Raw genomic sequence first — 26,675 nt, forward strand, 5'->3', positions numbered from 1 at the left:
GTCCCATTCGAAAGATCTAATCGGTTTATTTTCGGACTTTTGCCGTGTTATTACAGCAGGTACGTACATTCGTACTCGGAGCGATACGGGAGATGGATCGGTACCTATATCGTTTGGAGTCGGATTACCGACATATTGGGCTAACAATAAGTGGGATGTTGCGAGAGTGGTAATTTTCTACTGCTCGCGTGTTACAGTTTAACCGTTGGAACTCTGAGAACCTTTTATTAGAGAATATTATTATACGAAATTTAATCGTTCGAAGCTTGTCATCGGTGTTTATTTTTACCGTCGTTACACGTCAATTACGGGCTATAGAAAAACAGTGAGAGTGCGAGAGAAAAGATACGGATCATCGTTCATCCGAAGTGCTGGTCTGCGTTGCGTGAGTATGATTGTCAAAGAATTGAATCATTATGTTTTCGTGATGGGCAGAACAACATCTGTCGCAAGATATGCAGAAATTTTTAATAACTAGAATCTAGGAAAAGATCGACAGATATTTTTCGTCGAAAAAAATACTTTGACGGATGAAACGGCCGCTAATTTAGCCTAGAGAATAAAATGACCTTTTCATCCCAAAGTTCGAGACGAGGTTCGCGATATTTTCAGGTCGGCCGTTTCTTTTATAGGGGCGGGGGAAGTTCCAACGACAAATTCATGGATCCAATGTGCGCTTTGTTTGACGACGTGCGTTACGATTGTAATTCCAAGCAGCGTGGGGTATCCGCAGTCAAGATGTGGTTAGTTAAAATTAATAGAAGTTATTACGGAGAAACTCAATTAGACAGACGCGTAATTGATGCAGAGTCGGTATATCGAGCCGCGAGTAACCACCCGACCCACCGACCGACCTTATAGTCTTGCGAGAGATTATTTTCCCCAATAAACCTTAATTTCCAGAGAGAGAGAGAGAGAGAGAGAGAGAGAGAGAGAGAGAGGGAGAGAAGCCCTGCAATATCCGGGCTGACGATTCTGCGGAGCTTTCGAATAAATGCCAGTCGCAAGAAGAGGAGGCTTATACGCGGGGTGAGTTGGATTCAGTTTATATCTCTACGACTTCTAAGCTATCGTAGCGTAATTACAGAAGCTTGACCTTTGTCCCCTGCGGTTTGAAACATCAGATCGGTCACAGAGCTGCTCGAAACTTGAAATACACCGTGCGTTATTACACATTACGATCGCTAGAATAAATCGTCCGTCGAAATTTCGAAAATTCTACGTCTGCACAGGCTGTGCACCCTTACGCAAAGAGAATTCATCTAAGGACTCGTGTGCCTAAACTACACTCTATTTTTCAATTCTCTCATTCTTCTTCTACACGTCAGGGGAATAAAATCGCTCTACCTGAAATGGGCGCGTCCTTTTTCCTTTCTTTTTTTTCATAGCAGCCCTTATATTTTCCACCGAACAACGGCGCACGCTTTTCATAGTTCAAAACATAGTTCTGCATAGCGTTAGTACGGTATGTATGGCATAGCCTTGCGGTATAATTGTTGCTTCTTTCGCTCACCTTTTATGCCGACACCCTGATCTTTTTTTGCCCTGTCATCTCATTTATCTTCTATCTCTGTTTTTCGAACATCTCATCGCTTCTACGCATTATTTTTACGATTATTCATGGGACTAGCGTCGCGCCACATTTGATTTTATTCGTCGTTACAATCTTTGTCTCGTGATTCCGTTGAGTGAATTGAGCCACGAATTTTTCTCATCGAGGTACCTCTATTCCTCTGCTGCTGAGAGTGAAAAATTGGCGATAACTCGATCAATTTTACAGATAGATCAAATTGGCTTTCAGATTCGGATTCCTGAGATCGAAATACGCGAGAAAAGCATAATTGACCCAATTAAAAAAATGATTTTATCTTTTGCTCAAAAATCGAATTTTTTTTGGTTCTTCAAGAGTAATCTCACGTATAATGAGCTCCAAAATTCAAATCTGAAAGCCGAAATCATCTACTCATGCAATCGATCGAGTAATCATCAATTATTCGCTGTTGGGAGCAGAAAAATTACAAGACATATCGAGTGGTTTTAGTCGTAGACCCACTTTGCTTCATCGCATTTATGTATGGAGCGAAATATTCGAACGAATTTCTCGATTTAACAGCAAACCCGAGCTTGGCTGGAGTCAGCGTAGCGCTTTGTTGTGAGACGTCACCTCTGCTCAGCCCTGAAGGTGACGCCTCAAAACAAACCGCGCGCCCGTGGCTACCTGACTCCAGCTAACAATAAGCTCGGGCTCGCTGGTGAATTGAGAAATTCGAATATTCCGACGCATGCATGGATTGCGATGAAGCAAAGTGGGTCTACGACTAAAACCACTCGATATGTCTTGTAATTTTTCTGCTCCCATCAGCGAATAATTGATAATTACTCGATCGATTGCACGAGTAGGTGATTTTGGCTTTCAGATTTAGATTCCTGAGCTGATTATACGTGAGATTACTCTGGAAAAACCAAAAAAAAATCGATTTTGAGCAAAGAATAAATCATTTTCTTAATTGGGTTTAATATAATTTTCTTGCGTATTTTGACCTCAGGTATCCGAATCTGGAAGAAAAATTAATCCATCTCTAAAATTGACCGAGTTATCGCCAATTTTCAGCTTTTTGGGGTCAAGAATTAAAAATTGATTTTTTAGTCTATCTTGTTGTAATTTGAGCTCAGAAATCCGAATCCGAAAGAAAAATTGATCTATCTTCAAAAATAACCGAGTTATCCTAATTTTTTCACATTTTTTGGTATAAATTTGAGGATATCTCGAAGGGAAAAAATCGTAGCTCAATTTGGACAACGGATTCGTGTTCCTGAGGTCAAAATACATAAGAAAAGTGCCATACGATCAATTTTAAAAAATAAAAAATTTTGGTCAAAAATTGAAAATTTTCCAAGGGGTACCCCTTACGATTTTCTCGTAGAGATTCTTATTTCGAAATTGCCTATCGACACTGTCAGCGAGACCGAGTGGGGCGGACGTTGATTACCATCGACGAAGTTGCGGCTCCAGAACTTTGCCGAACATTATGATATTTACACCGAAACGAGGGTTCGCCGTGAACTCCTATTGGTCGATACACCGTACTTATCCTCGCAAACGGATAATATCCCGGCTAAAACGGATAATATCCCGAGCGGTTTGTTGTGAGACGTCACCTCTGCTCAGCCCTGAAGGTGACGCCTCAAAACAAACCGCTACGCTGCTGGCTACGCTGACTCCAGCAAAGCTCGGGTTTGCTGGTGAATTGAAATATTCGAATATTTCGCTCCATACATAAATGCGATGAAGCAAAGTGGGTCTACGACTAAAACCACTCGATATGTCTTGTAATTTTTCTGCTCCCATCAGCGAATAATTGATAATTACTCGATCGATTGCATGAGTAGATGATTTTGGCTTTCAGATTTGGATTCCTGAGCTGATTATACGTGAGATTACTCTTGAAGAACCAAAAAAAAATTCGATTTTTAAGCGAAAATTAAATCATTGTTTGAATTAGGTTTCATATGCTTTTCTTACGTATTTTGACCTCAGGAATTCGAATCTGAAAGAAAAATTGATCTATCTCTAAAATTGACCGAGTTATCGCCAATATTCAGCTTTTTGGGGTCAAAAATTAAAAATTGATTTTCTAGTCTATCTTGATGTAATTTGAGCTCAGGAATCTGAATCCGAGAGAAAAATTGATCGATCTGCAAAAATGACCGAGTTATCCTCATTTTTTCGCGATTTTTGGCATAAATTTGAGGATATCTCGAAGGGAAAAAATCGTAGCTCAATTTGGACAACGGATTCGTGTTCCTGAGGTCAAAATACATAAGAAAAGTGCCATACGATCAATTTTAAAAAATAAAAATTTTTGGCCAAAATTTGAAAAAATCGTAAGGGGTACCCCTTGGAAAAATCTCAAATTTTGGCCAAAAATTTTTGTTTTTCAAAATAGATCGTACGGCACTTTTCTTATGTATTGCGACCTCAGGAACACGAATCCGTCGGTCAAATTGAGCTACGAATTTTTCTCATCGAGATATCCTCAATTTTCTACTTTTTGGATCGATAAATTGGTGATAACTCGATTAATTTTATAAGGCTCGTCTCATTTCATATCGTATTCCGAGTTTTGATCGGTTATCGATACCTATCTTGACCCTCACGATCGCATTCCAATTCGAATCGCGTGATTTTTCAAGGCTCGAAGGAAACTAACTAGATCGAATTCTTTTCTCCGTCGTGGCGACGAGTCATAAAAACGCGTATTATCATATTTGTATGGATATAACGAGTTCGGATTTTCTATTTATTCACGTCCCACGGTAAGCGTCGTGTATATGATACACGTGAGTATACGTATACGTGTATTATATGTATATTTTGTACGGTTTCTCCCGTGGGATACGACGTTGCACTACTTCAAACAATTAATCCTGCAACGGCAGAGACTCCCGATCGGGATGAAGGGGGAGAGGGAGGTATAATAACCCAACCGTCCATGCAGAATCAAGTGTCTCTCGACATATTGAATGCGTATAATATGCGTTCATTTAACACACACTCTTCTCTATGCCATTATTTGCAAGCAGTATACCATTGAATAATAACTTGGAGTACCCGCGTACCTACTCTATGGTGATTCGGCAAACAAGTAGCATATTGCCAATGGGAAGTCAACCTTGCGTATAATTTTCACCGTGCAGTAGTTAACGTCGGTCGGCCGGCCACCGATGTGTACCTAGAACCTGCGAGTATTCGTCATCCATCTGATTTATTTATTCTTCTATCTTTTCCCCATTTTCTTCACGAATTATCGATACGTGACGCGCGGTGACGGACGCGTGTCTTCGAAACCTACGTCCTTTCCAAATGACAAGAATTTACCGTCTGCCGTTTTCTATGTCGGATCGATCGATTCTCGCGTCGGGCCAGTTTCGAATTTACAAAGCGAGAAATGCATTTGGGTGAAAGAATCGCGGGTATACCAACTGTTGGGTCATCATTGTGCCAGAAATGACTTGGCATTAAAAGTTGACGAGACAGAAAAAAAAAGGAAAAAAAAAAAAAAAATTGTACAAGAAAGGAAACTTGCCTATGTCATTAATACGAATTTGTCATTTGACTAACGACATAATATCGTATAATGAAATCGATGACGGCTCTATTTTCGATTCGATGTAATACGGGCGACCGATCGTTGATGAAATTTTGCAACTTTTTTTTTTCTCTCCTTCGCACCGTCTTCTCTCGTACAAACGCATTTATATTCATTCGGACAAATTCGCGTTATATCCGAGGGGTCCTTCCGCTTCGTAATACATATTCGTAAGCCACGAAATTGCACGTTTAGTTGGTCGGTCGTTCGCTGATGGAATATCCGTCCAAGTGCGGGCTAATGAAAACCAGAAGCAGAAGGGCGCAACCCGGGTGAAGAAAAAATGCAACGATAGCGAAAGCTGTGGAGTCGTTACACCGGTTCGGATCGAATAGGGGTGCGATCTTCGAAATTAGAGCAAAATCGTATCTTTTGATTCCGTCACTCGATCGATTCGATCCAACGTTCGGCTGACGTCCGAGGAACTTGTGCTCGAAAGAGAAAAAAAAAAAAAAAAGAAAAAACAATTTGCGGGATACGCCCTTCCCGTTCTCAACCTTCGATACACCGGTACACCCCGTACCCCATGGCCCGTACCCACGTACGCCGATGCGATGACCCGCCGCTGCGTCTATGGGGGGTACAGCAATGAATTAGCGATGCTGTCCTTTTTAATTCGATCATCGGCGAGGGTCGAGGACATATTGTCGCGGAATATAAGGGGAGCGTAGCGTTGTTTCGTTCACCCATACGCACGTGTTTGTACGTGTATAAAAGTACGCACGTACAGGATACGTCCCATATAATCAAATAGTGTAAGGATTCTGCGGGGTCGCCCCGCGCGCGCTTGACATTATAGGGCGACAGAACGCGACGAGGTGCAGGTGCTCGTGCATCGAGGGTTTACACATCCATTATGCGTGACATGTACGATAATACACACATACTATATTTATTACACACGTGCTTTGTGTTCTTTCTCTTTCCTCCGTTCGAATTATTTTATTCTTTCATCTCACAGCGACGATTACAATGCTATGCATACTATATTACGGTCGAGTGCGCTGAAGCAGCAGCGAAATTATATGCCTGTACGGTACACCCGTGCAACGACGAAATTAATAAGAAATTTCGAGAGCCATGACGCGGAGGAAGGTGAAAAAGGAATTCAACATTTGCATGGTTATACAATTTCCCGGATGACGTTGTACGATTTGTTTTTTTCCCTTTATATTTTCTACGCGCGGACGAGCCGTATACCTTTACCGGTTGCATACATTAATCTCTCCTCGTAGAACTTGACACCTTTTTAATTGAGGCAACTATGACCTCGCAAAAGTTGGCGGCATTACGAAGCGGTTCGATTGTCGTGAATATCGAGAATCTAGTTAGCAACTTTCAACCCCGACGACGATCACGCTCGTCGCAATCGTCCCGATAGTTGTACGAAATCCGGTTCACGCGCTTCACCGCAACGGAGCGAAGAATATTCTCTGTTCTTTTATCGTTTATTTTGCCTTTCCGTCCATGAAAATTCTATAATCCGTGCGTACGCTGTAAATCGTTTCCGGAGTTGAGGGAGTTTGCCAAAATTTGCCGTGTATTTTCTTCGCTGCGACGGCCGCAACAAACGTAACTATCGACCGGATGATGTCACCTTTGAAATTTTGAGGCAAAAAAATGTTCAAGTCACCCTTCCTTTGCACCTACATGCGGCTATTATATACCGTCAGTTTTCACGGTCCAGGATCCCCTAATTTAATAATTTAATCGTATCCCATCTTGAGTTTAAAGCGTATAAAGAGAGCGAGGGGTGTCGGTGACTGCCGTAGGTATACATAAGGGTTGTCGTGACACCGTAGAAAACCTCGAGTCGTATGCCCATTACGCGTATGGAATGACGCTCTAACGTTTTTATTGGAAGTTTAAAATGACAGGGGTGCCTTCTGGAATGTTTAATTTAAACATAGGTCGAGATTCGTGCAGCTCGGAGAACTCTGTGTGCAAAATTTGTCCCCCGACCACGCCGGTATTAAATTTACCCCCGGTGACGAGTAATTAACGGACAATTTTTCCCACCAGTAAGCGAAAACAAAAATGGTGGTTTCGATATGGTTTCGAAAAGTTTGAGGTGGGCACCGATATAGAACTAGGTGGAGCGGGGGTAAGCCAGGTTGGATATTTTTGTAACCCTCCCCCCGTGGACATTCCGGTATGGCTTATAATTCTTGAAAACGCCCACGAGTACCGTTTCGCTTTTCACCCCCATTGAGAGAGATCCGTGTACACGCATAGTATGGTTACCATACCAGATACTACAATGCTGGTTTGTAACGTCGAGTACGCGAGACCGAGAATAGGTAGTAGAAATAGTAGAAGAGCAGAAGCAGCTCCGAATGACCTTCATTCACAACGACCCGTAAGAGAATATACACGAGAATTCGAAGCTTGTACGCCCGAGCTTACTCTAGACTGGAAAAATTCTCGACTCGTAGTTTAAAGTCCAGTAAATTATTGTTCAATGGAAAAAGTTGCAGGAGGGTAAGTTTGTACCTGCGTTTTGGTTATTGTCTGTGGATATTATATTCGTACCTTGAAAAGGTGAACGTGTAGCTTCTCCCTTTTGCCTCGTATATACCGACAGCACCGGCTATTTATTCACGAAAACTCGTACTACAAGGCGAAAAATTTGAATTTTACGTTCTTGAGAAGAAGAAAAAGGCGGGTGGGTGGGTATGAATGGGGTGAGGTAAGTTACAGGTACTCAAACGTCAATACCCTCTTGGCTAGTATTGACTTTATGAATGAAATCCATACTACGGAGCTGCGGGACGAAGAAAAAAAAAAAAAACGAAGGAAAGGAAAATGAGAAACGGGATGGAAGAAAGAAGAGGCGAGAGGGAAGGTGCAACATCTGGTCGGGAAAAGGTCAGTCCTTCTCTGCGCCACGGGAGGAAGTAAATCAATTGTTAGTCACTTTTTGACACCCTGAAACCTCACGCTATTAAAGTAGATTTGGAATCATCTGAAAAAACTTCCGACGATATTTCATAGATCGTTAAAAATTTCATTTGTGATCGAAGGAAATTTTTAAGATTCTCATCCTCGTTTTTCGCTAAACGCAATAAGTCCATCGCACGTTATCCTCGCACAGAGCCCTCGTTCTCGTGTACGCCCGTGCGTTCGGACGACGCCATTCCGGAGCTACTTACGACTCCTCGAGAAAATCGGTTATCCAAGAATTACCGGAGCAGTCAGCAGCTGCGGTCGAAGAGTGATTCTTACGAGTTTTCGGGCCTTGCGGCTTTCATAAAGTTTTTGTACCGAAAAATGTGACGGCTGTACCTCCGAGATGGTTGGTTACCTTCGCCTACCTCCCCGGGAACAATTTGTCAATTTTCGTTACAAGTGAAAGCTGCGAATAGAGCACGGCGGAGTGTCGCATAGTGAGCCCCTATGCATTCGGCACGCGCATTATCAAAATGTGTATTTTTACGGGGTAGAAAGATGAGAAGCGTGCGTAAATATTGGAGATTTACTTTTACGGGGGGGGGGGGGGGGGGGGGGGGGGGGGGGGGGGGGGTCGAAACCACCGCAATTTCACGCCTATGGTAAGAGCCTCTATCCTCTCACCTTCGCGTCGGAAACCAAAAATTCTTCCGATACGGGCCCTCCAGCGAATTTGGTACGTTCCGTCGATCCTAAGAATTGTTGTAATAATAATAACAATAGAGGGAAAAAAAACCCCGAAAACATCCCCCATGCCCGACGCAATACCTGATCACCCATGTATACGTATACAGCGTGTGCTCAACCGGATAACTTTTATCACAAAAATTTAACCGCTGAAGAAAATAACGATCAACGAACGAACGTATGTACGGATGAGAAATATAAGCGCATAGATCATTCGGATCGTATTCGTATAGTTTGATGTGAAAATTTTTCTTCCCTCTAAAAGTTACCCTGCAGATTCTGTGTGCACAGTGGCTAATAACGGTAATAGAACGTGCGGACTCGTGTGACGTATATCGTAGGATAGATAGAAAAAAAGAAAAAAATGACGGAAGATAGAAGAAAAAAAAAGGATCCCCGGCGCACGGGTATCTTTACGTGTTTCATTATTACTGGCCTAAGTACTTGAGCACACAGACTATTATGTACAGTATCATGGACGCGGGAAAGTTACAATGGACGATGCTATCCGGAGCAACTAGGTTGTATATTATATACACATCCCATCGGCCCAGAAAATTCGCTTCGATCACAGAAGCCATTGTTACACATATATTTATCTCGTACAAAAGGTTTGATCAAACACGTGCAATATTTTAGGATCTTTTACATCCATATCTGTTCTCGGTTAACGAGATCTAGGCAGAAAGAAGCGGTGAAAGGAAAATATAGATCTATCCATGGGGGCTATATTTATGTGTATGATATATACGTCGGTTATTAGAACATATTTTTCGGTATAGGTATCGAAGTTTTTATTGTAATCCCGGGTAGCAGATATGGTGTGTAATAAGGATATTTGCTAACGATTTTAACTTCCGTTTACTTAGGACCCGTTCTCGGACAACAATATATCGTAACGACCCTCTGCAAAGCGTATGGTATACAGTTATGCGCATATTTGCACCATGAAGGCATATCATGTAGAAATTGAGATATCGTAGAATTGTTCAATTTTATTCAAAATTATTTCATCACCCTCTTTACTCGATCTTTCCTAATGCGATATCGTGATTTTGATTATTTGGTTTTCAGTCAAGGGAAAGAGAAATGAACTTGCGACGTGGCTGATGAGATTCATTGCAAATCCCTAAGCCACGGAATAACAATATTTTACCCTTGTGTGCATCGCACCGTCGACCACGGGTAACGATTTTTTATCCGTCTTCCCTTTTGAAAGAAAATATGGGTCGATGATTTACAATTAGCATAGAACCGCACGCGTATAATCGGAATATGTTTCGTCCGAAATTTGACCTTTTCCCGACGAGTATGTGTTTATCTGTAACGCGTCAAAATAACGGAATACGTGACAGAGAATTCGCGCTGAGCCGTTTAGCCAGGTAACGCTACTCGACCCAAATTCCAGTTGACCTTCACCCGACGGCGCACGGCCCTCTCGGGTATACATATAATTGCACGTTGTATTAAATGGGAAAAAGAGGGAAATTGGTTCGGTAGGAGAGAGGAAGGAATCCGTGCACCGCGTACAGCGGGGTCTCTGGGTATACACGCGTTATTTTCTCTCTTTTTCAGGACCCGTTTTTAATCTCACGGGCGTCGTCGGATGGTATCTCTCCAACCGCGCGCCGTTGTGTGTATATCGCCAAATGCCACGAGGACATCAGAATTCAGTTTGCCCAGTTCTTTGCGGGATTTGTACGCGGTGAATCGGCTTTGTCGCACGCAACAAATGACACGTACGTACGCACGTACGTACGTATGTACCTACTGTATCTACACGCGGTGGGTATTACGAAAAGTATATGTACCAAACAAACCATTCGATACAGAAATGACAATGAAGACACCGAGGTAAATAGAAGCTCTGCCGATGCCGCTTTGGGCTTTTCTCTCCCTCCGATCTCTTCAACGACGACAGCGAATCGAGCTACATCTCCAGCCTCTGTTCGCCGCGTACACGCGGCGTATTTATTTTCTAAAACTACACGTATCCTATACCCGTATGAACCGAAACGGGTGTCGAATTTACACCGCGCGTCTACGGCATCGGCGCCGCCGGGACGCCTGCGATCGTCTCGATCTTCGGAAGAAGAAAATCTATCTACCCCGTATCGACGGCGATGTGAGAGAATTGTTCGACGCATCAAAATATCGAGGGTATATCTTTTTTATACACTGTTGAATTTCAAATGTGGAAACCAGTTCATTGGCTCATTTCTCGTAAGGGGTAAATATACGTACAGTATAAGATCGGCGAAGAACAATATCTTGCAGTACGTATGTGCGTCACGCGGAACAATTAATTCTTCGAGTATAGTTCGCATGAATGCACATTAGGTTTACATTACATTATATTATACCTGTATTTTTTGGGTATGCGCAGTGTATCCGCGTACGCGCACGTTTACATATGTATAATGTGGGGCGTGGATATCGTGCATTATACCTATGTACTTAAGGGATGAATTGTAATTTTTTTTTTACGATGGACGCGATTGGGTGGGGAAAAAGTAGGCGATTCATAGGCGATGCGTACCTGGAAGTACATCGTACGACGTGCGTGTAGCTACGTGGGTCTGTAAGACTGGGGGGGAAAAACGGGTTTTCGACTGGATCGCTGTTGGGGATTTTTTTGACTACGCGACAAACGTTACACGAGTTCGATTCGAGTGGGGCCTCTTTACTTTTGTTATTTATACAATAAACCTATTGCGGTCTTGTGTAGTTTCACCGCCGTCCCGCGTTAAGGAGAACAATGTGCTTACCCGTCCAGGAATAATCACATTACCGTTAATTGTACACGAGGACGGTTTTTAATTGATTAATTATCGTCAAAGGAGGAACGGTGAAGAGTTTGCTCGGTATTTTTCATTCGGTGACCTCGTTGAAATCTCCGTTACTCGGTATTAAATCCAGAAATCGTCCACTGTTTTTTTTTCTCCATCGTATCTCTGGGTGTTCCGTTAAAAGAGAACTGGAATAGCTGGAATATCCTTATCGTCGAGGGCGTAAATGGGAAGGGCGTTTACCGCCGACTTTTCGATGTCTGTACGGGTGGCAGGTATACGCGTCGATGCTAGGAAAGGCATGCAGAACCTCTATAAATTTTTGGCCGCGATCGATGATGCCGAAGCAGTCGCGACGCTTTCAACTTCGCGTTCCCTCAGGTCCTTCCAACTTCCCCTTCCCAATCTGTTCCGATTCACTCACTCTGTACGTATCGAGGGGGTGGACGTTCGGAGTGCTTCGTATACCGCTATGGATACCTCTCTATGGAATCTACAGATATACCTACGGCGTAATAAATATAAATTCACGGTACACCAAAAGTCACTCATCCGCGTTAGCGACCTTGAACTTGCGAACGCGGGATAAAGCGAGTCCCACGATAAACGGGAGAGAGAAGGATCGCTTTTCCCCAAAGAGGCACAGCTGTTACCTTTATTTTACCTCTTTGATTTGCTTCTCCGATTTCTTTTATCTCTGATGATTGTTGTTTTTTTTTATTTTTTTTTTTTATTTTTTTTCACCGGGGACCACTAGACAAGGGGTGTGATCAAGGATAATTAGTTATTAAGCTTCTTTTAGAAAGCGATTCTTGTTTTTCTAGGGGTGAGCTTGATGCTGATTTAGTAGCATGATTTGTCTCGGTATCGCGTTTAAATTAGCATAAACATAAGTGGGCGCGATTTTTTATGATCCGTTAGCGACTGGTTTGAGTAGCTCATTGTACTCGACGAATAGGACGTGGGCTGAGGCCGCAGAAGGTGCGAATTAATTTTGTAAACCGACGGAAGGGGATGAAAAATTATTATGCTAATTTGCCTTTATTCCTTTCAGATGATATAACCACCGGTATCTGCATACGATGTCGAGGATCCGAAAGGGCTGCGGCGAAGGTAACGTAAATTTTATGTGCTGTAGGAAATTATTTCTCCCGGCGAATGTATACTCGTAAAAAATTTTAATTGGTAAATTGGTCCGGTCATCCTGCCACGAAACGTGCGAGGAAAAGCTGTCGTCACGGTTCGCTCGTCGGTTTCATTATCGAACGTTGTATGGTTTTCTTTTTACCTTTTTCTCACCTTCGACTGAATTACCATTACAAAAGGCTTTCGACTGTCAAGAGTCTTTCACTTCGACATGCCAACTTTGGACGCGATCGTTTTACGATAAAGTTATCCATTTTAGATCTCTGATCGGATATATATTTTTAGCGAGTTGACGCCTCGTTTATTCTTTTTTCTTTATTGGTATACGTATACGTAGGCCGTACAGGTGGTTTGGCTCATGGTGTTCTTACGGGGGATGTATTTTAGGTCTTTCAAGGTGTGCATAATCCTCGCTGCGAGTTCGCGATCCCATGCAGATAAAAATGGGATTAAATAAGGATTAACACTCATTGTCAGCGGGATGACTCTCGGGATATTTTTCGCTAGAATTGAGCCGAGTCAGAAGACCCCTTGAGGGACCGAGACTCGGGACTCGGGACTCGGGACTCGGGACTCGGGACTGGCGTAACAATTTTCCATTTCATTTTTTCATCAGATTTGCTCAGGAATTCCTTTCTAATCCCCCCCCATCCTCGTTAGGCTCGTATTAATTCGCTGAACACGTAGAGAGTTTCCTACGTTGATTCATGATAATCTTCGACATTCACCCAAAATTACTTGCGTAATATCAATTACTTGTAATGGCTCGTCCATTTGCCTATTATTTTTCTATGAGTTTTGTCTTATGAGTTGCTTGATAAATCGTGCAACGATATCCGCGGCTCAGTGGTCTAGGGGTATGATTCTCGCTTTGGGTGCGAGAGGTCCCGGGTTCAAATCCCGGCTGAGCCCCGCGTGAATTTTTTTTTCGTTTCAACCCATCGTGTTGCGTTTGCACAGCAACGTCCGAAGCTTGTATCTCCATGAAAACGCATCGCGTTGATATTATGTACGTGGAATAAAATGGTACGGTCGACCGCCCTTCCATTCGCATTCCATACAAGTCAATTTCCTGTTTGGTCTCCTTCTCTGTTCCTCTTCGTCGTCGACCGGAGTGACGATCGAAAGGCCGGGGCGGAGTGCACAGGTGCTCCTAATGCGTGTATTTCACGGTTTGGGTATCAGAGATCATACGTCGAACGGGTAATCGAATAGGGAAACTTCTATGATATTCCGACTCGCTGGACACGTGCACATCGAACGTATGTAATCAGGTGGACGTATGATATTCTTCCCCCACGCGAAACCTTTTCGCTACGATTGTTTTTCGATTACCTTCGAATCCAACGTGTGCGCATAATATTTCTACGTAAAGTCGCTGTCAGTTTCAGAAAATGTTTCCCCAGTCGAAGAAAACTATTGATAAACTGTCTCCTTCGTAGCGTGTTACACTCGATGTTTTCCAAACGTAACATTGCCACGTTGAAGGTGAACTTTGAATCTTCCGAACGTTCGTCGGTTTTTATTCGTCGAACGTGACGCTTCGCGCTTTTCCCCAGGTAAAAAAAAAATCCTCGCCACTTTGGCAAAAGCCGCGCGAGGCTTCGTTACCGTTTGTATAAATATAAAATCCAAACTATTCGTTACATCGTAGGCGGTTCCGCTTATTACCTCCGGTCGATTGGTCGAGGATAGAAAGTTATTGTGTCGCGTGTGATGCATCGTTATGGGCCTCAACAATATCCTTACAACCCTCAAGTTCGAGGCTCGAGGTAACAATGTAACATCACGTGGATTCTCGTTGCCTCGATATTTCCGATTGTCGGCCGGGGCGGCGAAAACCCGACGTAAAAAAAACATCAAAAAGATGCGCGCGTGTAAAAAATAATCGGGACATACGCGTGTGGCACATCCCTCGTACCGGATGATGATGAATATTATTTATGGAGAAGAGATTTTCTCGCCGCAAGTGGGTCGTTTTATTAACGGATTGCCCCAGATTGTCCCGGACCCATTACGAAGGCTTCGCTGGTTCTATGCGACAACGACCATGGAACAACCCCGTAAAGAACATGTACCGCGTGCGTGTATTTCAACATTCTTCTACCTTTCAGGAGTGCGGAACTTTTTCGAGTGCCTTTGATTGTCAGTTTGTCACCGTCGCGGCGCTTTGCAAGCTTTCCTACGTTTTTTCATTTCTCTTTCTCATGTGGCACAAAAGTATGATGGAGTGCCTCTTCAGCTGACCGAACAATTACCATTGCTCTCTCCGTGCACTTTACATTATAAATATATACCGTGAGTATGTATAGCCTACAGTTTTATACATATGTGTTTAACCGACAAACAGACGGGTGAAACGAACTACTCGATTCACGCGGTACAAAAATGAGTGGCGAAGGCTCTTGTTGCAACGCAGTTCTCGGGGTTCGCCGGAGTAACGGTTCGAGGAAGCAATTGAAAAGTAGAAAAAAAAAAAAAAAAAAAAAAACAGACACAAATATTCACGCATAGCTATACCTGCGATCTCGAAAATGCTCTCGCGCTCTATCGCATGGAGCACGTCCGACGAACCTTTGTTCGTCTAGTTTTTTTTACTCCTTCATGGAATTTGGAACTCGGTCGGAATCGCGTTGAAATTGACACGGCTAAACGTAATTTAAATGGCGACGAAGGTATAATGGATTCGAAAAATGTGTGTCTGGTGAAATTCAGGGCGGAGAGATCTCCGATTTACGAGGAGTTTGCCCGGAGAAAATGCCCATTCATACCTAGTTTGTATGAATGAGCCGGCTTTTCCTATAAGGTCGGGAGCGGAGCACGATTTTTGGTGAGAATGGGTGCGTGTAGAGAAAGAAGTTAGAAGCCGTGCGCCGTGCGATCTTAAAAGACGTACGTATACCTTTGGCAGCTACTATTATGAAAATCGTAAATGACCGCCCGCCGTGCCATTCCGGGGCAAGTGTCCCCCGGTTATGGTACATTGTTGAAAACTTGAGAGACGTACATTGTCGGATGATCCTTAACACCATTAACAACGTTTTACCTATAATTTAACCCAAAGTGGGGGCCCGCGGTTGGTTTGGTTCGGTACCTCTTGACAAATTTTCGACAATTTATGACTTTCCAAACGGTTTGACCCGGATAATAGACCACTCCATCTCTACCTACGAGTTCCGCCTCAACTTGTCTATCCAGGACACCGATGAAACGTCTACGGAATATTTCTATCCTCGTACACACAATTCCACGGTGCCTACTCGCACTCTGCCCACTCAAGATTGAAGAAATTTTCGGATTCAATTTTTCAAGATCTGCAATTTTCGACACATCGGCTTTAGTTTCGAAACAGATGTTCGAATACGCTGGATAGTTTGCGCAGAAATATCCACCATCTGGGTATTTGATGAGATTTACGATCAGACCCTCTCGACGAACGATCGTCCGTAACGATCGGATCATTTGCGGTACCGGTACGTCTCCAAAGTTCTCGACTACCTCTTACGGATTATCATCTTGGAACTTGGCAATCTCCTCTATACATGTATCTGCAAGGAATGTCGTTCTACTTACAATTAGAATTAATTGGATGCAGGGTTGTGCGATTCAAACTTGAATAATAAATAGACGACGGCTTTGCATTTTTGGTAGATAAACGATCTCGGTATATTTTTTTCTTCCAGTTCAAAAATTTCGTATAAATTATATATTGGTGTAAACGCACAGATACCAGATGCCCCTGTTCGACACCCGGTCGTATAATTATTGTATTACAGAATAATGTACAGTATTTACATGTGATTAAGAGTACTCGATGGGTTTTTTTTTAATTTCTTTTCACAATTCACTCGACCGGCCGTTGGTTTCTCTCGATACTACGAATTGACGATTCGTTCGACGGTGTGTTTCGTGCATTTGATGGATCGTCGAACCGGTGTGAGGTTCGTTTCGTCCTTTGGCGGGCTAGCTGGAGGTGTCGCAATTTTCTGCTTTTTGATTTCATCCTCCCCAATCTCAGGAGATATTAATTGGAACCTTTTTATGCCCTTGGGCAATTCGTTGGAATCCTGGTAATGTGGCGAGACATTTTGGTAACCGTAGGTGTTCGTTAACCGGGGCGACGTCGGGATAATTGTCTCGGAGCTTCGAGGAGCGCGATGATAAGAAGTTTGATGACTTGAGCCTCTTAGGCCGCATCCCTCGTCTTCGGACCGCGGAAGCCGAGGGCGTTGGTGATGGTGAAGATGACGGTCGAAAGTCGACGAGGGATTTCGAGGGTTCTCCGTCGCCGTTTTCGTCACCGGAGAAATGTCCGGTAAGCGTCGGATGGCCGTTGGACTTTTCGGGTTCGACGACACGTCCTTATTCCCCTGCTGATCCTCGGAGATTTCCGAGTTGCGAATAATTCCATCTTCGTCGCACTTCGTCTCAGCTCCGGCACACCCGTCTTTCTTTTTGCCACAAGTTCGGAGGCAGCAACACTTCTGATTTTGTCCAGACGGAAGATCCTCCTTTTTGTACTTGACCCGTCTATTCTGGAACCATATTTTCACCTGCTTCTCCGAGAGACGTAGATTCGTCGCTATCTCTATGCGACGCAGTCGAGAAAGGTACATGTTCGACGAGAATTCTCTCTCGAGTTCGAGTAATTGCGTACTCGTGAACGCGGTTCGTATCCTCTTCGAACTATTCCCCAATGCAGGGTTGGGCGACTTTGGCGGCGGAGTGGGCGTGCTGTTTCTCGACGTGGAATCGTTCGACATCGAAACGTCTGCAATCGAGTGAATGAAAAAAATGAATTATTGAACAAATAAATACAGAGGAAAAGAGGGGGACGAAATTTTCGCTCCCCCGTCATTTTTGCACCGTCTTATCGTTGAGAAGGATAACGAAACATACCCGATACGCGACCAACGGAAGTGTTTGGCGGCGATGGGGGAGTTTGTCCGTGATGAGGTATCCCGGAATGAACTCCTTGAGGGCTAAGCGTTCCTGGGAGCGACATCGGCGTCGGTCTTGCCACCGGTCTCACCGGCTGATAACCCAAGCCGAGATTGAATAGGTTGAACATATAGTTCGGCAGTTGATTCCCCGCGTAGTACGGCAAAGGATAAGCCGGCGGCGTCGTATTCCCGATCAACGAATCAACGAAAAAACTTCGCGACATAGTTTTTCTTCTTCGGAGTTCACAGTTGCAAGGATTCGATTCAATTTAAATTTCTTGCAGTTTTGTCGGTCCGGCGTAATCCATGTATCTCGATACTGCACTCATTCACTTGTCAGTTGTCACCATTTCGACGGTGAGTTGTTTTCAAAACCTACCACCGGACTTGAAAAACTTGTTGTTGTCGGAATACTTTTAGGGTACTACTGGACGCGTGTAATAACCGACCGCCTCGTCGACGAGTTGGGCACGCTATGTTTTTTCTAGGGGCCCCTCGGCCAAATATATACTATTCCTTAACTCCACCCAGGGGTTGGTTTACCCGGGGGAGGAAAAAGCCCTTTCAAAAGGGGGCCCCGCCCCGAAGGGAGCCGTTTTTCGTACCCCGAACTACCGCGCTACTTCGTATGGATTTTTTTCAACCATCATCCCTTGTTTCATTCCATTTTTACGCCCGTAATCAATCGTAATTCAATTCAATCGTTGTTCAACCGTGATCGGAGAAATGTAAAAAGAGAACCGCCGCCGGGTCGCTCTGGAAACAAATTAAAAAAACCATCGCGCTATTAACTGTTTCGTTGTAAATTTTCAACCGTTCTCACTGGAGTACACCTTGCGCGCGACGATCGTTGTGGATTATTATACGTTTTTAAGTTGCGATCCGATACCGTGCAGTCGTATACGTACGGGGTCCGTACCCCGTGAACCCACCGAAGCGGAAAATTAACATTTAACCCGAAATGAAACTCCATTACAGATATTATATCGAGGGGTGGTGTATGAATATGGAATTACGAGAATATAGGTCCTGACGAAAAACAAACCCCGCACGGTCGTAACTGTTCTTCCGATATTGTTTCAAACACCTGCTCCCGATATCCTCCCAAGATTTGTCTGAAGACCGTCGAAACGACGCGTCACGTTGCGCGAGTGGTTGAGAAAAAAAAAAAAATAAAAATAAATACCGTCGCTCCAAACGAAGCTGTAATATTAATGCGATGAAAACCATCCCTGGTAATGCGATGCGTGCATGTTGCATAATTCTGACGTACCGTGCCCGCAGGATCCCCGTATAATAATTCGGACTCCCCGTTCGCATAAGAAACGCCCATAGGAATAAAATGGCCAATGGTGCACGAGAGTTCTTTTCTAGTTAGACTGTTGGGGAGGGCTGCTCAACGAAGAAAAAAAAAATCAGAATATCCCCCGCATCGTGAAATAACGTGAGATGGAATGGTCCGAGTCCGATACAACGACGCGTTGTGCGGTGTACGAAGTTTGGCGTTTTCAATCCCCCCCTCCCCCATAGAAAATTTCACCCCTCAAAACCGGTACGGATACATATGCCGCGAGATACATTTTGTATTATTCAAAAAATTTGATGTGTAGAATCATCCCGTACACACACGCCGTGTACACCGTGTACACCGCACAACCTCTGATGCGATGGTTCTCTTTCTCTCTCGATAACGCGGGTATAATAATAATGTATTCATAATACAAGCGGAAGGGTTGCATTAAATCAGAAACTTTAATGAGATCAGGTATACGTCGTTGAAGGGTCCAAATCGATTACGTACATCATTTTAACGTCGTATGGTTTACGTGTTCAAAATGTAACGTCGGCCCCGGGGAATACAGGGACGCGAAGGGGACACGATCGGGATTCGAGTCTATTTGGATTCTTGCTCTCCCCGGTGGATTGTTTAACTCCTTTTCTCCTTCCTCCTGCGATGAATGCAAGGTTTTCGTTGTTGAAATTACACCGACTCATTTCACATCGCGAATATAAGTAGAAGAAGTGAATCTTCGTACAAAGGGAAAGGGAGAGGGTAAGGAAGAAAAAAAAAAAGAAAAAGATTCTTTGAAAAGAACATCCCATTGAACCGGCACCCACACCATTGGTTATACATAATGGCATCGGAATGAAATCCCATAAATAATCATGGGAATGGCAAATACGATTTTGGACCACTTTGGTAACTCGCCGAGCAAATAATTTAAAGAAAAACGCGTAGGTAGAAAAAGAAGAAATAAAAGTATATCTACTTCAACTTGGAGGGATTCAAGTCGCGAAAATCGCTTTTGTAAAAACGATTGGCTCTTGTGTATCGGGTACGGGCAGTACGGTGGGATACCTTTTGTTGGAATCTAGTCGACAATGGGAGATATCTTTCATCGGTTGTAACAATTTTGGGTTTTAAAGATTCCGAATAACGCTCAACCCGTTTCAACCAGAAGAACGATCTTCCGTGATTTCGACATGTCACCGCTCTGTAGCCCAGCCATTCGAATGATTGTCGATTTCTCCTTCTTTCTTTTCTCTTCTCCTCACCACTTTTCCGATCTATCCGTACTATCGGATGCTATCGCTTTCCCAAAATCTAGACCAGATCACGCAATGAAAAATTTACCCCTTTTTCTCTCTGCGGGCGAATTTCAAAGGGAACCGACCGCGTTGCGATATTTTCATCGACGGACTCGCAGCTCTGCACGGCACAATCGCATGCCCGTTTCGGCAGCACCCTTCCCGCATTGGTTGGCTTTTTTTCGTTTTATCATCTTTCCCGGATTCTGGAATATAATAATCTCTGAACATAGTAGGATCACTGCTCTTTTGTCGGTATGAGTTCGTTGTTTTCCCCATGTATTGTTGACAACAATGACTACCACTTTCTCTGTTTCTCTTTTTCTCCTTTCTGTCTGTAACTAAAATTCATTCTGGCGTACATGATTCGGTAATTTCTCAGTTACGTGCCCCTCGAAATATCCCCGAGCATGTACACCGTATACCGGTAACTTGTATACCATATACCATGCGCACGTACATATACATAGAATTTTTGTTTTGACACGCGCAGAAGAGCTTATTTCAACGGATAGTATACAGGATACCCCATGCCTTGTTGAGCACGTTGAATTCGAAGGGAAAATTTTACTCTACGACCATCATCAATTTATCCATCCGTTAGTTCGCGGTATGAATTTCAGGAAGGAGAAAGCGACTCGCTTCTATTATGCGGATATTTTACATACCCCATGTACAAGTCTAACAGTGAGAAGATCACGGGATGTAATGATTGAACCGTGAAACATTGTACGACTTAAAAGGCAGACTTTGCATCCTAATACATCCCATCGCGCGTACAGCGGGATCATTTTTCTAAGCGGTCTAAGCTTATTTTCTCCGGACACTCGGCCAATGGAATTACGTACAAAAAGAGGATAAGGTGCGCGCCCGTATAGATTTTGCGCACGCATCGCGATATCTCGAGCAAGAAGCACATTTCTCACATTCATTATGGTTTGATTCGATCAATGATATCTGCTTTGTTGCGCAGGAGCGTTGATTTTGAAATAAAATCGAATTTTAGCGCCACGCTGCACCAGGGGCGAGAAGGGGGGCAAACCATATTTATTTACACCATACAAAATCCTGTGCATACGGGAGAGAGGGTAAACCTAGGGGGTTGCTGCATCCGGTCACGTGTCGCATAATAATGCATGCCGCATCGTCGAAACGCCTCAAATTAACCGGCGTCGCGTCGGTCCGTCAATTTTTTCCACCGAACCGAAAGCAGCTATAACAAATAGAGAAAATCCAATCTCTGCGCGGGATCATCATTCCTGTAGCTCGCGTGGAATCCACGCCAGAGAAATGGATCGTTTCGTTATTTCGCAAGTCTCCCGAGTCGGTGTGCTTGGCGCAAGCCGTTGCATGATGTTCGTTTTAAGTTTGTCAAGAAGTCCAGGTGCTCGACACCCCCAGGTTGTATCCCTAACCACCTCTAGACTCCATAAAGTGACACAAACACCCCATAGTACACGGGGCGGTCCACTATATATTTCAACAGGGGATATATAGGATAGCGCGCGCGAGCATGAACAGAATAAAATATCGCTTTTGCGGTAATTTTACGCCAATTTTCTATTCGAATGACTACCGACTGAAGTACCCACCTATAGTGCCTGTACGTGCACGCCGCATAAGATGAGTTTCGGGGTCCAGGTGCTGCCGGGTATTCGGAAATTCGTATAATTTCCGAGCTTCTCGCCTTGTCTCCTCCGTGTGCGGTGTGTTATTATCGTCGTTGTACACGATATTGTTATTATCATCGTAGTCATTATTATTACGATTACGATTATTGTGCAGCAGAATCGTCGGATGCAAATGATTTTTTTTCTCCTCCTCTCTTTGTCGGTAATCGACATTGCGGGATGTAAAATATTACGATACGATGTGAGCAACGCCCAAAACTGCGCTAGAAGAAAAATCATTCGCGGAGAATGAATGAAATGATCAACGGGCATTTGATCAATGAACCGTGGTGGAGATTCTGTTGTATTCACGAGCAAAGTAATTCTTTCCATTATACGGGATGTACGCGTTTCGGCGGTGAATTGTTTATTCGGGTGTACAAAAAGAGAAGAAAGCAAGGAGATATATCTTTGGAAAAATTAATTATTCATTGATTAGATTTATCACTTTTCCCCAAGCGAGTATCCGATTGATTCGATCGATTTGATTAAACCAGCTGTTCGAATCAAATGCGATACTTTGGAAGCCTCGTTCAACGCTCGAATGATACCGGTACAGGTACTTTGATTCGTGTGGATGTATAAACATAACGGCGGATCCGGACGCCATTATCGGACGCATATTTGCTTCTCGTTCCGCACTTCTCATTGCAACTACTTAGATTTTTCCGTGGTGACGGTTAACGCGCGTCGAATCGTTGAAAAGGTTGACAATATGATCGCTATCCCTCGCCCCTCTTTTTCCTACAACATAAACTAGGATGACATTGAAAATTCGTAGTCCTCTCAAGTATTTCGATATATTGTACTCGAGTGCAGTGCCACCGGGTTTTCATGGTACACGGGGAGAAAATTTGTCACGGTATTTTAGCTACGCCCAAGTTCTCTGCGATAAATTACGTTTATAATACCAGTCGCTATAGTCGTCGCCATAGATGTATACCATGGACCTGGTTAGAGGCGTACGCCGTGCATGGGTTTCGAATCACTCGGAAAATTCTCCGGGGTGAAGAAAACTACTTTACTGAGTATAATGTATTAAACGTGCGCGATTGCAATCAAGCGACCTAAGGATCGATAACTTCCTGGACTGACTTCCGGATTATCCGAAAGAAAAAAAAACAGAAAGATTTTATTCCCACGTTGAAGAGATAAATACATTTTGTGTGCGAAATTATATGAAGCCGCGTGTGCGGATAATAATTCACGAATCCGTCCTAGTCGTAGTTTCATTTCTAGGATTTCTATCGTAGATTTCATATGGTAGTAGGTATATTGTTCGTTAATACGATTGTACGTGCAATAGATTCAACCTGGGGAGAAATTTTCTCGGGAATACGATTTGAACGGTATAATATTGAATTTGTTGCATCGGGCGAACGTTGTGCGGCTGAAAATAATTGAGGGTTGGACGAAGTGGTTCTTGACGTAGCTCTCTTTGTCACTGATTGCGAATTGAAGGCGCAACGCGCAAAATTGTACGACTGCGAGGTATACAAGTATCGTAAATAATTTTCCTCAGAAATCCATCTGAAAGAGATGAATTAATTTAATCAAGAATATACTTGGAATTAATTGTGAATTTATATCGTGCATCTAACGAATTTGACAAAACGGCGTTCGAAGCAATCGATCGACCGTACGTATACGTATGCTACACGTTGCGTTCCCTTGAATTACGGCGAGACCCATTGACTTGCAGATCCGCACAGGACTCTGCTCCGTATTTACTCAGGTCCCGCGTATACATGGATATATTTCGGTGTGTATTATACCGGTAACCGTAGCGGCAGCTTTTGCATTCAACTTTCGATTTCCGCTGTACTAATCCTGCAATGTATGAGGATAATTTGTTAGGTACGCATTATGTAATCTCTTATAAATTGCCCGGCATAATTCAGACTCAGACAACATTTTAATCGGCGTTGTTATTTGTCTCCATGTTTTCTAGTCGATCGTTTTTACTTTTTTTTTTTATCCGAAGAAAATCTGACTTCACATTTTAAGATATGAACATCACTTGCATGGGATGAAACGGAAAAAAATCGCTTGCCTGCGCATTGCCGCACAAGTTTCGTTGCAAATGGTGTATAACTTGTCCTTTATTCGTTCGTATAGTTGGTGAATAAATCCCTGAACACATTTTCCAAATTTTCTTGAAAAAGGAAAAAATTATCCCGTAATAGCTGTATCTATACCTACTCGGTCCCTAATAATTTCAGTATTTACGGGATTATTCCCCCGAATATATGAAAAGGGATGGATACTCGATCAATCGATGATGCAGTTCGGCAGCTGTCTGTGACACGAGCCATAATCGGCTTATGATAATGACAATAGATTTTTGCACTTTTTTTGGAAACGCTTGATCTGACGGAAAAAGGACATTCTACTTTTATCTCAGCTTTCGTGATATATATGTACATATAATATTCTTTGTACAGTCGTGAATGCAGAGGTTCTATATAGAATTTCGGGGGAATCAATTTATTTGTAATTACGCTACGAGATTTTTCTTTCTGTTCACCGAGGCTACATTTACGCGAATGGTATTCAGAAATGTTCTCGGATTTTGCGTAAAGTATTTTTATTCATTCGATCGGTTATCTTTTCGAATTACTTTCATTGATCGATTTGATGCGTACGAAATGCTTATACTCATGTTAAAGTTGATCGATTATTTTCATATCAAGGAATATTCTTCCGGACTCGATTCGTCGATTTATTTTCGTAAACAACGTGGAAACGTGCACGGCAAATCGAAGAGAAGGACTTTAAAGAAACTCTTCTTCCATTCTTCTCCGTTCGTGAACAATTCGTGATAGTAGTAAAATCAGAAATCGTATTTTGCAATGGCGTTACACCTATCCGTTTGAACCATTGTTTCTTTGATGACGACTCCATTCTAGAGTTTCCGATTTTTCGTGACAAAAACTGGATTCCTTTACAATTTCAAGGATCGTGGATATAAGCGTCACCGCTTGGAGTCCTCACCGAAAAACCGGCGTGCTAATCTTCAGTATAATATAGTCATTATTATTATATTTTCCTCGAAAATAGAAGGCTACAAGAACGTTCTCTAACTTTTGAGTCGATTTTTCTCGGTGCGAAAAACACCAAAGACTATAGTCTTTGCACATTTCTCGATGCGAAAAACACCAAAGACTATAGTCTTTGCACATTTCTCGATGCGAAAAACACCAAAGACTATAGTCTTTGCACATTTCTCGATGCGAAAAACACCAAAGACTATAGTCTTTGCACATTTCTCGATGCGAAAAACACCAAAGACTATAGTCTTTGCACATTTCTCGATGCGAAAAACACCAAAGACTATAGTCTTTGCACATTTCTCGATGCGAAAAACACCAAAGACTATAGTCTTTGCACATTTCTCGATGCGAAAAACACCAAAGACTATAGTCTTTGCACATTTCTCGATGCGAAAAACACCAAAGACTATAGTCTTTGCACATTTCTCGATGCGAAAAACACCAAAGACTATAGTCTTTGCACATTTCTCGATGCGAAAAACACCAAAGACTATAGTCTTTGCACATTTCTCGATGCGAAAAACACCAAAGACTATAGACTTTGCACATTTCTCGATGCGAAAAACACCAAAGACTATAGTCTTTGCACATTTCTCGATGCGAAAAACACCAAAGACTATAGTCTTTGCACATTTTTGGCGGTAAAAAACACCAAAGACTATAGTCTTTGCACATTTTTTGCGGTAAAAAACACCAAAGCCTATAGTCTTTGCACATTTTTCCTTAGGAACAAAAATCAGATTTATCCCCTTTTTTTACTGATTTTTCCTAATTTTTTCGATTTTCTTTGATGTTTTGCAGTTCATTTCGACTTTCTCTGATTTTTCCTGATTTTTTACAATTATTTTCGATTTTTTCTTGATTTTTGAAATTATTTTTCACTTGAGCCGCCCCTGGAAGGGTCCGGGCCCTGAAAATTAGTTGTCCGGCACTATTTTTGGGCTCCACCCCTAAAGGGTCACGTGACCTGTCTGGAAACTACAACTAGCGCCATGTGGCGGCAATTTCGCGAACTAAAATCCCAGGTTTCTTGCCCCTTGATTCAGGCAATGTGATGCGTGAAAGAGAGGTAAAAGAAAAATGCAAAAGTTTTGACCCTTCTTCGAGAAAAACCGGAAAAGTATTGACCACCCCTCGAGTCCAAACCGTAAAAGTTTTGTCACTTCCTCAAGAAAAAATGCGAAATTATTGACCATCCTTTCGCGATAAAAACGGCGAAAGTTTTGTCGGTTCCTCGACTGACGCCGGAAAAGTATTGACCTGAAATACATCTCGTTCACGCATCACATTGCCTGACGTCAAGGGGCAAGAAACCTGGGATTTTAGTTCACAAAAATTCCGCCACATGGCGCTAGCTGTATTCCGACGACTAGTCACGTGGCCTCTGAGGGGCGGGGCCTAAAAATTGTGCCGGACAATTATTTTTCAGGGCCCTTACCCATCCAGGGGCGGCCCAAGTGAAAAATAATTCTAAAAATGCAGACAAAATCGAAAAATATCCGGAAAAATTTCAAAAGATCAGGGAAAAATCAGGACTAAATCTGAAATGACGTACCTTCAGTTTTAAATGATGATGCACTCCCAGCAGGTCGAGAAGATGCGGCAATTGAAAAAGCGGAAAGAAAAAACGGATAAAATACAAATACATTGCAAGACATCTAGGAATGTATACTAATCGAACAAATTGCAGTCAATCACG

At 43.0% G+C, this 26,675-nt stretch overlaps 1 protein-coding gene and 1 non-coding gene across 2 annotated transcripts; one reads left to right on the forward strand and one right to left on the reverse strand.

Annotated features, from left to right (window-relative positions):
• The first annotated feature begins 13,561 nt into the window (after positions 1-13,561).
• Positions 13,562-13,633, forward strand: Trnap-ugg. The gene has a single exon. It is a non-coding gene; the product is annotated as a tRNA-Pro (tRNA).
• Positions 13,634-13,646: 13 nt separating this feature from the next.
• On the reverse strand, positions 13,647-25,102 carry LOC105683129 (hematopoietically-expressed homeobox protein hhex-like). The gene is made up of 2 exons (XM_012395500.2): positions 17,621-25,102; positions 13,647-17,492 (listed from the first exon to the last, which is right to left on the reverse strand). The coding sequence occupies exons 1-2, from the start codon at positions 17,886-17,888 to the stop codon at positions 16,597-16,599; spliced, it is 1,164 nt and encodes a 387-aa protein (XP_012250923.2). The 5' UTR covers positions 17,889-25,102; the 3' UTR covers positions 13,647-16,596.
• Between the last annotated feature and the right edge of the window lie 1,573 nt (positions 25,103-26,675).

Source organism: Athalia rosae, chromosome 6, assembly GCF_917208135.1.
Source record: "Athalia rosae chromosome 6, iyAthRosa1.1, whole genome shotgun sequence".
In the NCBI taxonomy this organism is placed as follows: domain Eukaryota; kingdom Metazoa; phylum Arthropoda; class Insecta; order Hymenoptera; family Athaliidae; genus Athalia; species Athalia rosae.